This window comes from Atractosteus spatula, chromosome 23 (assembly GCF_055471065.1).
Source record: "Atractosteus spatula isolate fAtrSpa1 chromosome 23, fAtrSpa1.hap1, whole genome shotgun sequence".
NCBI classification, from domain to species: Eukaryota; Metazoa; Chordata; class Actinopteri; order Semionotiformes; family Lepisosteidae; genus Atractosteus; species Atractosteus spatula.
Genome location: NC_142728.1, coordinates 5,283,572 through 5,297,692, shown reverse-complemented (window position 1 = coordinate 5,297,692; position 14,121 = coordinate 5,283,572). Strand labels below are relative to the sequence as shown.

The following is a 14,121-nucleotide window of genomic DNA, read 5'->3' as shown; positions in this document are numbered from 1 at the left end:
AGTATTACTTAGTCTTGCAGTGGGAATAAATAGATCTTTTGAAATGTGTTATTGCTCTTTTGAGAGCTTGAAGTATACATTTATTACTTTAATGGAACTCATGATACATTGAGACCAAAAAGGAAAATAATACCAATTGATGATGGAATCAAGGGAGGAATAATTTGTGCCTGTTTTTATGTGACTGCTCTGTATTATAATATAAAATCTAGTTATATTGTTTAGGGGAGAAAATGAAAAGAACAAGTCAATGCATCCTTTTTCATTTTAAATGATGCATGTAATGGTGAGATCGGTCATGAGATTTTTCTCAAGGATGGTTATTTTCTATCAAAAAGAAATAAAAGACAAGTATAATGGGTGCAGGTTTTTGTCATTTATAAAACACTTTGAGGTCGTATTTGTTTCTAACTGCTTGCCTGTCAGATGGTTAGTAGTCCATTCATTTGCTTGACTGCTCCATGAGCAGATGTAATTCTGAACGTTTTTTCACTATAAAAATGTTAGTTTTTGTTTATATCATTTTTCATTTTGGTAATGCTTTTCTTTTCAGGTGCCCTGTGATTTTCTAATCCTTTTGTCATTTCAAGGGGTTATGCATGTTCAATGTACTGCAATTCTATTTGAGTGTTGTGATTTGATCTGACGATGGCCCTTAAGGGAGAGCTATCGCAATATTTGTATATTCTATTATTTTGTGTAATTGTAGAATCCCCTTTAAAACAAGTTTGTATGAACACCTTACAGTAGAATGAAGTTTTATCTTCCACATTCTTTATTTTTATTGTGCATAAACATTTAGAAGACCCGGAGGAAGTTAATATGCAGGAAGTGACTTGCACAAGTATGAGGAGTGTTTCAATGTTACATAAGCACCAGTGTAAGCACCACATTTTGCACAGATTGTTTAGCATAGTGCAGCATCTGTATTTAAGAAAGTAATTGTAGTCAAATGGAAATTCTTTAACATACTGTAGGTTTACTATATTTGGCCTTGTCAAACGCACAGTTCAGTGTCCTGGTTTAGAACCATGCTAGAATACAATGTGGTGCTGTACAAGCCTTAGATGACCTGTGTAACACATTTCTGCAGGCCGAAAAGAATTGTCATATTGTCATATCATGTCATCTGGTATTTTTATGTTAGTAGTTGAGATGTCTTTTCACAGGACTTTTCTTTTGCTGGAAAGGTAATTTACCTGCCTTGGATACAAGAAAAAATAATTGAAGTATAATCTATAAAACTATTAAGAGCAATTAGGAATTAAGCAAAGTGTTGTGAAGTGACTGTAAGGAACTGATAAAAATGTCTTTACTCTTAAAGTTACAAGGGGTCAAATAATGTTTTTGGTTTCATAAGCCTTCATTGCAATACTTATTGAACCAGCTACTGTTAATTATTGTAATCTTCGGTGATTAAGGCTATCCACTGTTAAGCTAATTAAAACTCTTACTCAAGCTCTTAAGAATCTTTTCTGCTTCAGAGACAGCATCTTTGACATACAGAAGCAGCTGTAATGGGCAAAGAGTCAGTCAATATACTGTACCACTATATGCATCACTGTATCCCAGACAGAAATATGTCATTATATTTTTATATTTTTAATAATCTGATGCAGAACTCTACTATTCTGTGAAACTGGCAATAAATCCTTAAAGTACAGCAGATGTGTGTGGTTGTCAGGAAAGTGGAACAATGTTAAATGTTTATTAACCCTTTTGTGCTTTCCTGTGCTAAGCACACTGTATAATACTATACTAGTGACAAACAATTTCATTAAATTCAATGATTACATAGTATAGTTGAGACAGGATGATCACTTTCCTACCACAAGTCCAAATAAGATACTGTTACAACACTGTATAACACTAACATTATCATTTTTGTTTCTAAATTGTACTATATACAGAATTATTAGTAATTGTGTATGCTTAGTAATTATAAGTCACATAATTTTGTTTTAGAATTTGATTTGAAAAATATATGTTATTCATAGTGGCTTTGAAAAGATAAAGCAAATAAACACGTAAAAATACACAAGAGGACAAATTAAAGTAACTTATGAGTGGTGATTTGAATTACTTTGTATTTACTGGATCTGGGGGTTATTCAATTATTGTATATGTTCAGCAGTTGTCTTCCCTAAAGATACAGCTCTTTCTTTTTTTTTCCAAAAACGTAAGGTCCATAGATTACAATGGAGAATGAATGCCTATAGATTATACTGGGACAGAAAGAAAAACATCTGAAAGATTACAATTCCAGACTCAAATCATAACACCAAAAATACAGCTTTAAGTAAATTCACAATGTACAAAATAAAAATGTTCTTATATGGACAAAAAACATTTCAGAAAGTGCCATGCAAGCTAAAGAACATAACCAAGTCATTCAAATCACTTCTCAAAACTTTAATTTTAATCATTAAATCATCTATTTTCATTTTTAATCCAATTTTTATATGTAGATGTACAGTATATAATATATTTTAAAGCCTCTATAATATATATTTTTATGATCAAAATCTAAAACAAAATTATCAGCAGTTTCATTTTTTTTATTAGTTTGACATCACTCCAGAAAATTCATTATTTTCTGAGAATCTCTGTAAAAACAGACATATTAAAAAAACAGAGGAACGGTCCAGGGTCCATTCATGGCGTGTAATCCCCTTTTCTGGAAAAAAAAAGTACAGTATATGCATTTTAAAATGGTAGCTAGGCAATTTATTTTGTGTATATAACATATACTGTATATGCATAAGAGTGTTTCTACCAGATGTTTGCACAAATGTGTATTTTATCTAAATCTTTTTGAATTTCATTTTTGTGTTTGTACGTATACAGTGTTTGTTAATATTCCTGAATTTGTATGATCTTCAAGCAGTTTCATAGCTTTCATTTACTTCTGAATTTCAGAAAGGTTTACAGTATTTATAGCTCACAAGTGGGTTGCATAAATCACAGAGAAGTACTGTCAAGGTTTCAAAAGTTTACGCCTGGGGAACACAGCAGCGTTTCTTAGATGGGAGTAGAGTAAATTCAGAATTAAGGGGGTGTGTCATACACTCCATAATGCTATTGACATTGTTTGTAAATGGCGTTTAGGCTTGTTTGATTTGCTGTTGTCCTGTTATCCATTGACAACAATGGGTCAATTTACATAATACAGACAGCTCTCATGAATTTTGACCCAGTTTTATTTTAGTTTTGTTTTTATCTCAAGAGGAACTTTGATTAAAAATCTATTAAATATAATATTAAATATAATATATATAAAATATAATATAAAACATAATATATTACATGTTTAATATATAATATTAAACATGTAATCCATTTTTTTAATCTTTTATTCAAGTTCACATTTGAAATATTCTTGACAACCATTAAAGTTACACTCGAGCACAGGAAAGCTACGGCTCGATATATTGTTGGAATGTGTTCTATTACTTATACAATATTGAATGTCTCAGGAACTTCTTTTTTCCCATAAGCAGTGAGAGTGATCAGTGGGTTTTTAAAGTTATTTCCGGCTCCTAAATTATAAAAGAATATAGCAGCACCAGTAAATTTAGTTTAGTTAAGAGGCTTAGATTAAAAATGCTAGATGTGGAAAATGGGGATTTAGTAAAGAAACACAGGAAGCTTATAGTGGCTATAAGCCAGATATTGTCATTTCTTGCCCTTAAGTTAATTGATTTTCTTAGCTAATTCAATTAATGCATGTAAAAGCTTTCAGTGGATTTTTCAGTGTGATAACTGGAACAGGTAACTCAACCTGCTTATCCACTCCACTGCCCATCAGATGGGATATGCAACTGGTGCCCTATTTTAAAGCCTACACCTCATAGTCTCTGCAAGTCTTTGTGGATAAAAACTGACAGCCCCACAACCGATAATGGATTAAATTATTATTACGATACATTCCCCCCAACTGTGCACTAAATTAAAATGTCACTGGCAATGAATTGCTTGCTTTGAAGAAAGGTTCCTGTTTGCTTTGACTGCCAGAACAACTCCTTGTTTTTTTTAGAAAAAAAATATTCTAAATATTATTTTTTTGTTAATTAAAGCATTTGGTTTTTGTGAGACCTTTCCTTCTGAACTGCAGTTTTGGGCAAGTGACCCCACAGAGAGTGAGAAAGGTTCAGCTATGCATCCCAGCAGTCAGTGAGGGAAGCTGGTGTGTGGTAAATTCACCATGCTCCTACAAGATGCCCTACTGAGCAGGCATCTGGCAGAGCCTACTGGATTTCACCAGGACTGAGTTGAGCCCTTTAGAGCTCAAAATCTTGGCAGCTTCTACCGATGAGGTTCCTTAGGAAAAAGAGGGGAGGCTGGGAGGGGTATGTGGGCACTCTCCTTGTGCCTTCAACCCATTTTAGTCAGCTCCCTTGTTAAGCAACAGTGTGTTAAAATGTAGTGTATCATTTGTTTTTAGATATTCATTTCCATTGTAATATAATAAATAATCACTATTCCAAAAAATATCTGTGCCGTACATTGCTCTTAATTCTAGTCTAGCAGATGATGAATTGTATTCTGCCATTTAAATCAAAGGCAGGTCTCTCAATTCATATTTATGTCTACATCTAGTCTGGTACCAATGTGTTATTCATTTAAATAATTGCAAATAAATGAATATTTTTGAGTTAAGCTTTAAAAAAATCTCATTAAAGGGGAAAGATAGATGCATGACAATAAAGGCAAACCACATACTGTATACATCAACAGACTAACCCTGCAAGGCTCTGTCTAGACTAGATTATATAGAATGGGCTGTCCTGCACCCTGTTTAAATTTTGTTTTTAAGATGTTAAAACTGCTTTTTTTCTGGTATTACAGGAGCTGTACTGTATGTATTTTTATTGACATGTAAAACTCCTCCATTTGCCGGCATCTTTTTTTAACGTGCAAACATTGACATATTGTAGCCTTTGACCCCAAACAAGAAACGGTGGAGTCCCTGATGCAGAAGTTTAAGGAGAGTTTTCGCACAAACACCCCCATCGAGATCGCCCACCTGCAGCAGGTGACCCGCAGCTCATCCACGGGCCGGAGGAGACGACGGAGTCACTCCCGAGGTAGGACACGTCTGTTTCCACACCTTGAGTGGAGAGGTGAAAGTAGCCCTGCATGAAAAACTTTGGGCCATATTCATTGACCGTCTCAAATCATTAACAGCAGGCTAAGATCACCACCCCCGCCTTATTTTAAATAAGAACACATCTTAAACGATCACAGTGGAACATCTAGTAGCTCTAATATTGACACCCTCACTGATATTAATGACAGTTGACAACTGTTCTGGGTTGTTTTCTCATTAGGAGTATTAATAGCTTTAATTTAGCCTATACACAAATTATAGTCTTGGCTATACTTGTGTTAAACAAAATCAAAAAGACTGTCATTCAGGAAAAAAACCCCACAAATGTCACCTAAAGGACCTGAACGGCTTTTCAGTGAAGGAATCTAAAGCTCGGCTCATCAAGATGAGCATCTCTTAACCTACCGAAATACAATACCTTAATGCAGCAGAACCTGTGTTTTTTCTTATTCTGTTATCAGCTGAATGATTAAGCAGGTGTTTGCTACAAAATTGTCCAAAGACATAAACTGAAAGATGTGCAGATTGAATACCCTCTATTGGTAAGGTATTGTTCTTTAACTAACTGTGCTACAGTATGTTGCACATTGTTATTAATGCTTAGTTTTTGCTTCTGTTTGGATTTTATATTTTGACTATTTTAACACAAATTCAAAGTTTATTTAGGGCAACAAAGAGAACAGGCATTCTTCATTGTGCAAACTTTATTACACTGTACTTCATCAGTGGGCTTCTGAACTGTTGTTAGACACTGAGTTCATTGCCTACCACATATACAAAACATCAGCCTTGAGGGGCCTTTTCAGAACAGCTCATTAGAAAGGACATAGCAATCTGAGGAAAAATACAAAGAATTATTCTGTGCACATGCACAAACTGCGAATGTGTGCAGTGACTACAGTGTGTCAGTGACATTAACCTGAAGCAATAATTTAACAAAGTTACGATTGCTGCTCAGCCTCTCCTGTCTAGTGATTAGTAGTTGTACCAACACCTGAACAAGCTGCTTCTTCAAACACTTCCTTGAGCCTTCAAACACAACTAAGCTTGGCATTTTAAGTTTCAGACATACACCTTTTTTATTTTTAAGAACAGTCATAACCATGTCTTCTGTCTATAATGTATTTGTGCTTGATTTCCTTTTGAGCCATCTGGAACTGGACTCTGCACATCGTGTGATATTTTTGTCAAACCCCCTAATGAAATTGGACACTTCAATCACAACTCTAGGAAGCATCTTGTGTTTTGTTGTTTCAGTTCAGCCAGCCTTTCTTTCCTGTCACTTTTTTTAGCTGCACTTCTTGACAATACATTTCTTTTTTCAAATGTAGCACATGCCTCCTGACAGAGAGCTCTTTAAATTCAAAATGTGTAAATGAGCGGTAGCTTTGTTTTATTGTTGCAATTATTTTTGCTTCCTTTCATGTCATCTTGAATGTACTGTATGCACCAGAGATGTGAATTAACTCTTCTTCCGTGCTGATTACAGGGGAAATGATATTCTCCTCTCTGAAAGACTGTAATCTGTGATTATTTTTGAGTATTGTCACCAAGCCTGTTTTGTCTTGATAATTGCGTATATTTAGTGCTTTTCATGCCAATAGATACCACAGTGATTTGACATAAAGGAGGGGACCCAATTCAGCCCCCACTTGGGTGGTGTGTGGAGCATTATGTACCAGCAGCCTTACTAGACAGCACTGCAGGTGAAAATGTGAGAAATTGGATTAAGGGGGTAATTTAGGTTGGCAGATTGTTTAAATCCAGAGTGGAATTTAGCCAGGACACTGCAGCTGACACCCCTACTCTTTTTAATAGTGACATGGAATCTTTAATGACCAAGCATTTAAAGACAAAAAGGGTTATTAGGCTTGCGCTTGTAGTCTCAGAAACAAAGACTTCTCTCTTTTCTGTGTGGAAGGACATTGTCCCACAGAGACTCAGATTTGTACTAATCCTGGACTGCCTGAATCAGAGGGCTCCTCTGTTCCTCGCGAGGCCCTGTTCTGCTGGTTATAAAGGAAGCCATCAACTCATCAAATTATAAAAACCTGGATCAGTTTAGGTGTAATGGGTTAAACAGATTATTTTTTAAATAAAATCATTTACATTATTTGGAACAAAATTTAGTTGCACTTTCAGTGCTTAAGGATCAAAGTTCCCTTTGAGACCAAAGTTCCTTAATTGAGCCTCAATTAGCAATTAGCAACCAAATGAGTTAGATGGACCAAATGGTCTCCCCTTTTTTGCAGACTTTATTAGATCTTTAAGTGTTTCTCATCTTTAAAATAAAAAAAAACAGATGATTTATCCAGGGGTTCTACTTAGACTTCAGACCTAATGGTTAATTATCTGAGAAGCCACTTAAATAATTTTAAATACTCCTTACAATTAAAAAAAACAGCAAAATTTGTGTTAATGCTGCCAATGTTACTAAAAGTATAGAAAAACAATATCAGTTGAGATATATAGTAGTTGCTTTTCGCAAAGCTGTGAGTTGGCTTCTCTTAGTTGTCATAATAGTATCTAATTATGATATGAATGGAATTCCTTTATAAAACTGACTTAAGCATGAGAACCTTGATGCTTTATTAAAGGTGAACACAAAAAACTGTTTTATGATTGTTAAATCCCATAAGAAAGAAAATAATAATTCCTTTGTGCGCCAAAGGCATCTTTACTACAAATAGAAGAAAAATATTACCCTGTATCTCTTATATTAGTAATAATGTACTTAAGAACTCACTTTTGTTTGAAGTTATAGCATCAGAATTGTCCACCAGTTTCTCCAATTTCCATTCTCCATGAACCTAGAGATTTACTGAACAAGTTTCTTCAGAGTAGTATGGTATGTCTCTAACAGTTGGCAGAAACACACTATTTCCCACATTTAATTTTATTTCATTTACCTCCTTCATTTCTATCAGGTCCACAGGTCTTTAGGACCACAGTAACCTCTGGGGCTCCATTGTAAATCTCATTTCATGCCAGAATAGCAAAGCAAGAATGCTTTTTATTTTTCTTGTCATAACCTTTTACTTGATTTGATCTCACTTTCAATGGCCAGCTGAAGAAAACTCTCATGAGGTCTAACATTTATTGTAATGAATTCCTCCTTTTCTGAACTTTATATATAGTATAATATAAACTCCAGAAAAGACAAGACGCAAGAATTGGAAGGTGTGGATGACCATTTGTTCTTCTCTAGTCTCATCCCTGGGTTAGCAGTATACTGGCAAGCCTAAATTTAACAACCTAATGTGGGTATAGACTCAAAAGCTAAAATGGGAACTCAGTTTGTCCTCTTCTTCTCTTATTCTAGGAAACCTACACAGATAGAAAGGGCATGTATGGTGTCTCATATTTTGATAGAGAAAATTAGTTGTTTTATTTAGTCTGAACAGAGGGTACTTTTTTCAAAGTTTTGTTTTTTTTGTTAAAATGATTTTATGATTAAAACATAGTTATTGGTTGTATAAAGCTCTGTTTTTGACTTCCAATTGTGTGAAGGCAATCACCAGTCTCAGAACTTCTCTGCATTTGTCTAGTCTTATCTCTGAAAACTTTGGCAGTTATTAAAAGAAACCTATACACTGGGACGATTCTTAAATAAGTAAGACACTTCAATATTAACTATATGCTAAATTGTCTACCTTTCAGTTTGCACAGTACTTTGTATTTGTATCATGGTTGCCTTAGGCATAGGAAGTACATTTTATGTTGAGAGTACTTTTTTGGTGACATTTTTAATTAAGTTAAAATAATATGCTTTTTATGACATATGTCTTAGGTCTACAAAGATCTAGAGAGGCATACTGAATGAAAATATGCATTTTATCTGAAATATCCCAGGAGTGAAATTGTGGGAAGTTTTCCCTCTTTTTTGTATAACAGAATTGGAAAATATACTCCTTAAACTAACGTAAGCAGCACGCAGTAGTTGTCATCTATAATACAAATGTAGTGGACATTTTAACGGTAGAACTGTAATGATTGAATTGGAAATCATCCCTCTAGGTTCTCATGTGTCTCCATTTTTAGAAAAGGGAATTTATTTGGTTTACTTAATTTCACCCTATACTGACTGCCTTGATCGACTGTTAGTGAAAGATGAGATTTGGTAAGTTTCCTGGAAAACTGGATCTATACCGTACAAGCATTTACAGAAAATTATTAATAAACTATAAAAGTCTCCTAATCTGTAAGGAGTATGTATTTTTATATGAAGTAATTTAATGACTTACAGAAAGTGATAATTTCTGAGTGGTGTACCATATAACAAGGTGTTTTTTTAAATGTTTGAAAGTAAAACAGTTAGTACTTGCTGTAGCCACTTGAGGCACTTTCAAATTTGTTGAAAATGTTGCCAAGTTGTTTTGTTCACTTGATGTGGAGTTTGCATGTTCTCCTTATGTTAATGTGGGTTTTCCCTGACTTGAGTTTTAGCCATATTACAGTGCACCTCATTGCCTGATCATTTGATTTCTTAGTCAGTCTCTCCCCTACTCCCTTTTCATAGAGTAAGAGATTAGATGGATAAGGTATTGAAATCTTTTCTACTTATGTAGTGACTAATGCATTTTATTATTTTTTAAAGACTTAAACTTAATCATTCAACGACTGTATCATTAAGAACCGCTATTTTTTTCTGTAATGTGATCTGCAATGCTCTTTCATTTTATAAATTTTATTGCAGAATTTATAAATTCTGCAAAGTGTTAATCTTTTGTGATTCTCTCTTGATTTTACCACTTATAATTCCTACTAGATGAATTGCAATGAGAACATTTCCCTTGTGTTGCACAAGCTGTCGTGCACAGTGTGGGACTCAGTGTCCCAAGATTGCTCTGTCCACCCAATTCCTTTCAGCAACCGTCAGGAAAGAACTTCAGGAAAGAAATATGAAGGCACAGAGGAAAAGACATATTTGATCTTATAAACAAGAACATAGATTATGCAGCATAGCAGATTCAAATAAAAAGACACAATAGAAAAAGAAAAACAAAGTACTTTTTCTTTCTTCCAGTCAGCAATTCCCAATTGATCTACAGTGTGTAGTACTTTTCTGATGGCAGCATGCACACAGTACTTAGTTCTTACATGAAACAGTAACAGCTCCTCATATTTCAGAAGTCAGAAACACAGGTTTTATTTTCACATTCAGGCAGCCAAGTGTCTGTTTCCCTGAAAAGAACTCCATTTGCCACATTGATCTAAAAGCATTTGAATGTAAAACTAAATAGAAAACTGGACACTTTGTTTGAATATGGAAATCAACTTGTGTACTTGCTTGTATGCTTCTTCTGCTAGAAGAAATCCAAGAAGAAATAAAAGAAGGCTTCCACATTTTTAAATGTGACTTCTAAGAACGTGGAATAACAATAAATGAAGAAGAATCACATTACTTAAGACTAAGGACCTCATGTATTAAAAAACAACATTTATTGTGCAAAGAAAAAATACGCATTGGCACACCAACCATTCCTGTTAATGACACCAGGCCATATGGATTACAATGTTTTGATGAAAATGAAGACTGTTGGTGGTGCATTGCAAAGATGCACTGTATACCAAAGGCAGCCTTTTGGTACAGCAAATAATGGCAGGTGCTCAAGACACAAGCATCGATGCAGAGTAAGAAACAATTATCTGATCTGTCAGGAAGGTTATTAGCAAAATGGCAAACACATCTGAGCAAGAATCTGGACCATGTGACACCGAAGAAAGTGAGCAGGAAGTCATATACTGTAATATGAACAGGCATTGTGGTCAAAACAGGGGAAATAGCTTCTTGCAGAAAATGCTTACTGAAGTGAATGTCTTGAGAGTGTGTAATCATTACACAGTAAACCATTAGTAAATCGTTGATTTAAAAAAAATGATGGCATGACATGCAATGGTGCAGAGGGCACTTTTTTAATTATGCACTTACTGTAATATAATTCTAATCTACTTTAACATTTTCCAGTGGAGTGTTTATTTAATTTTGTCCTGTGGTGTAAAAAACAGTAAAGAATTCAGTGACATTTTTCAGAGATAAAAAAGGGAAAATATATTAATATAGATATTGTTAATGAATATACCTACTCAAGTTTAAGTGAGAAAAAAGTGACAACATGCCCCAGGGTGAGTAAAGACAAAGTTCTATTTTAAGGATTATTCTTATAGGATAGAAAAGAGAAAAGTAGTTCAGGTATTAGAAGCACTTAAGCTAAGCAAATCTCTAGGGCCTTGTAGAATTCTACCCATTAGCATTAAGGAAGCAAGAGATGTTATTCATAAACATTGTAGAATTACCACTAACCACCCATCAAAGGGGTAATACCTATTGCTAACATAGTGCCCTTTGATAAAAAGGGGCAAAACTGAACTTAGTAATTAAAATTACAGTCTTTAGGTATACAAGGTAAAGCATGATTTTGAAATGAGACCTGTCTAAGGGGGAGAAAAGACAGAGACTGGGGTAATGGGTGAGTCCTCCAGCTGAGGTGATTTGATCAGCACAAATAGTACTAAAATAGGGGGGTTAGCAAATAATACTCAAGATGCAAACAACAACAAAAAAATAGAATTTAAGACTGGGCAAATATATGACTGATTGCATTTAATGTAGACAAGTGTGGGATGCTACATGCAGGAAGCAAAAACATAAACCATATATTGTGACACCCCACTTGTTTTAATGGGATCTTTTAAAATTGGCTGTTACAAGCCAAGGAAAATGCCAAACACACAGCTGTAAGTTTTTTTTTAACTGCCCTTTTATTTACACTGTGGGGGGAAATCAAAGTAATAGACCACAACCAAACAAACACCAAAACAAAAGCCGAAGCTCCTTTTAAAGTTACTCACTGACTCTTCTTAAAGTCCCAGTTTAGCACCACAGAGCAGTTAAGCTGCTTACCAGCCTATACAATTCTATCAATAAATATATATTTTAAGTCAAGGAATTTAATGTACATGTAACATATATAATGTGCTTGTAAGATCATATATGCAATATTGTCTACATGTTAAACTGCCAAGTTGTAAGATATTTCTTGAGGATGATAAGTCCAGGTAAGAGCTACTAGACATACTGTATTTCCGGGCTCAAAATAGTCTTCTCAATCTTGAACAAAGAAAACTGAGAGAGCTTTGACAAAGGAGTGTTATTTCAAAAGTGTACAATGCACTAGCGCATTTATAGTGTACAGCTTTGGTTACTAAGTTAAACAATATTTCCTCAGCTTCCTCAGCTTTAACAAATGTCCAAATCTAATTAGGTACAATAACTTTTTTTTTAGTTTTGAAAGCTAAACATTTTCAGGCAACTGATATAAAAATCTCAACAGCTTGTATGAGGTCCATCAAAATGACCTCAGAATAAACAGTGGATTACAAACCAGAGGAGAGGAGTAGATACTACAGGGAAGCAAATTTAAATTTGAGAACAGCTTGTTACACAAAGGGGTTGTGAAAAAATCTGGATTTTATTTCGGCCTCATTTAAATGAAATAGTTTGATGCAGTAATGAATGATAATTTCTCCCCTTCCCATTTCATTAAATTGTGTTATTGGCAGCAGTAAGGCCGGGGTTTATATATTGAAATGAAGGCTCTGCACTAAATATTCATTTCGTTGGTGATCTGTTGTTGTAGGCATACCAACAAATTATTGCTTTGCAATCTGTTGGAAGAATGGTTGAAGAACTGTTTTTCACTATTGATTGTGGCAACTGCAGGATGATTTGCTCAGATGTGCACTAGAATGATTTTGTTCATCTCAGTTGAAGTCTGCATGGTAGCAGTGGTAGCAATAACCTCTGTGGTTAGTCAGAGAAATAATGAAGTGAGGAAAGACTTTCTCCTTTTTATTAGCAAACCACTCTTCTGAGTTTGTGCCGAAGTATGAGATCAGATTAATTCATTTCTATTAAGAGGAACAGAAACAGCTCAGCAGGTTATATCAGTGCAACTGCAGAAAACTGAAAGAAATTTGTTCCGGAATCTCAGCTTGATATTCATTGCCAGGCTACTTTTGCGAATTGAAAAGAATGATTTTTCCAAAGGAAATTGTAATGTGTTAATATATAATTGTTACAGTCAATATGTAGATTCTGAAATGAGATTTTTACATTATATATGCTAAATGATAATCCTTTCGGGCAGCATGGTAGCACAGTGGTTGGCATTGCTACCACACTGCGCACTGGGTTAAAATTTTGAATCTGGGGTGCTAGCTGTGTGCAGTTTGTATGTTTTCGCTGGGTGTCCCTGTTTCCTTCCACAATCATACTGGTAGGTGGCTTCTTAGAAAATTGGTCCTGGTTTGAGTGTTTTCACATCTGTGTCTGTGTGTCTGCTCTGCGATGGATTGTTGTCCAGTCCTGAGTGTATCCTGCCTTGCGCTCATTGCTTGCCAGAAAGGCTTGGGCACCCCAGACGCCCTGAATTGGATTAAGGAGTTCGAAAGTAAATGGATGGATAATCCTTTTACGTAATTTCACTCTACAGGTAGGGGTATAATTTGAAATTAAACTGAAGCGTGGGACACTTCGTATCAATTTACTGTAAAAGCCAGGCTGTGAGTTTATCATATGCCCAAAGACAAATGGAGTGCTTTGAGGCCAATGTATCAATTTATTTATATTTAGGTATATAAAGTAGATCTCAAATATAAAAAAGTGAGTTTGTGATAAACTTAACCTGTGATCAGTTTGAATTATGTTTAACTGGCCTAGTTTTAATTGACAACAAATCCATTCATATTAAGTAGAATTAAAATAAGCTGCAAGGGCATTATAAACCAGAGGATAAATGTGTATATAAATATATAAATGAAAGGACACAGTAAGTCAAATATTTGTTTGTAAAGGAAATCGACATGTTATTAATTCCTTATTCTAGGTGAATGAGGGCTACAGACTTGTGCCAAAATGTGCAGAATTGATTTTTGGTTTGAAGACCATCTTGTGGGTCCTTTGGTAGAATCTAATGCTCTGTAAGGTGAGCAGTTCTAAAGATCAATAA

General features: G+C 34.7%; 1 protein-coding gene across 1 annotated transcript in view; it reads left to right on the top strand.

Moving 5' to 3' along the window:
* The first annotated feature begins 4,311 nt into the window (after positions 1 to 4,311).
* The window catches only part of LOC148816087 (astrotactin-2-like), a 312,272-nt gene continuing 302,462 nt past the window's right edge, over positions 4,312 to 14,121 (top strand). Inside the window, exons 1-2 of the mRNA XM_088904657.1 lie at positions 4,312 to 4,387; positions 4,938 to 5,087. Of these exons, the coding sequence (XP_088760783.1) occupies positions 4,312 to 4,387; positions 4,938 to 5,087 (226 nt within the window). The remainder of the gene's footprint in view (positions 4,388 to 4,937; positions 5,088 to 14,121) is intronic.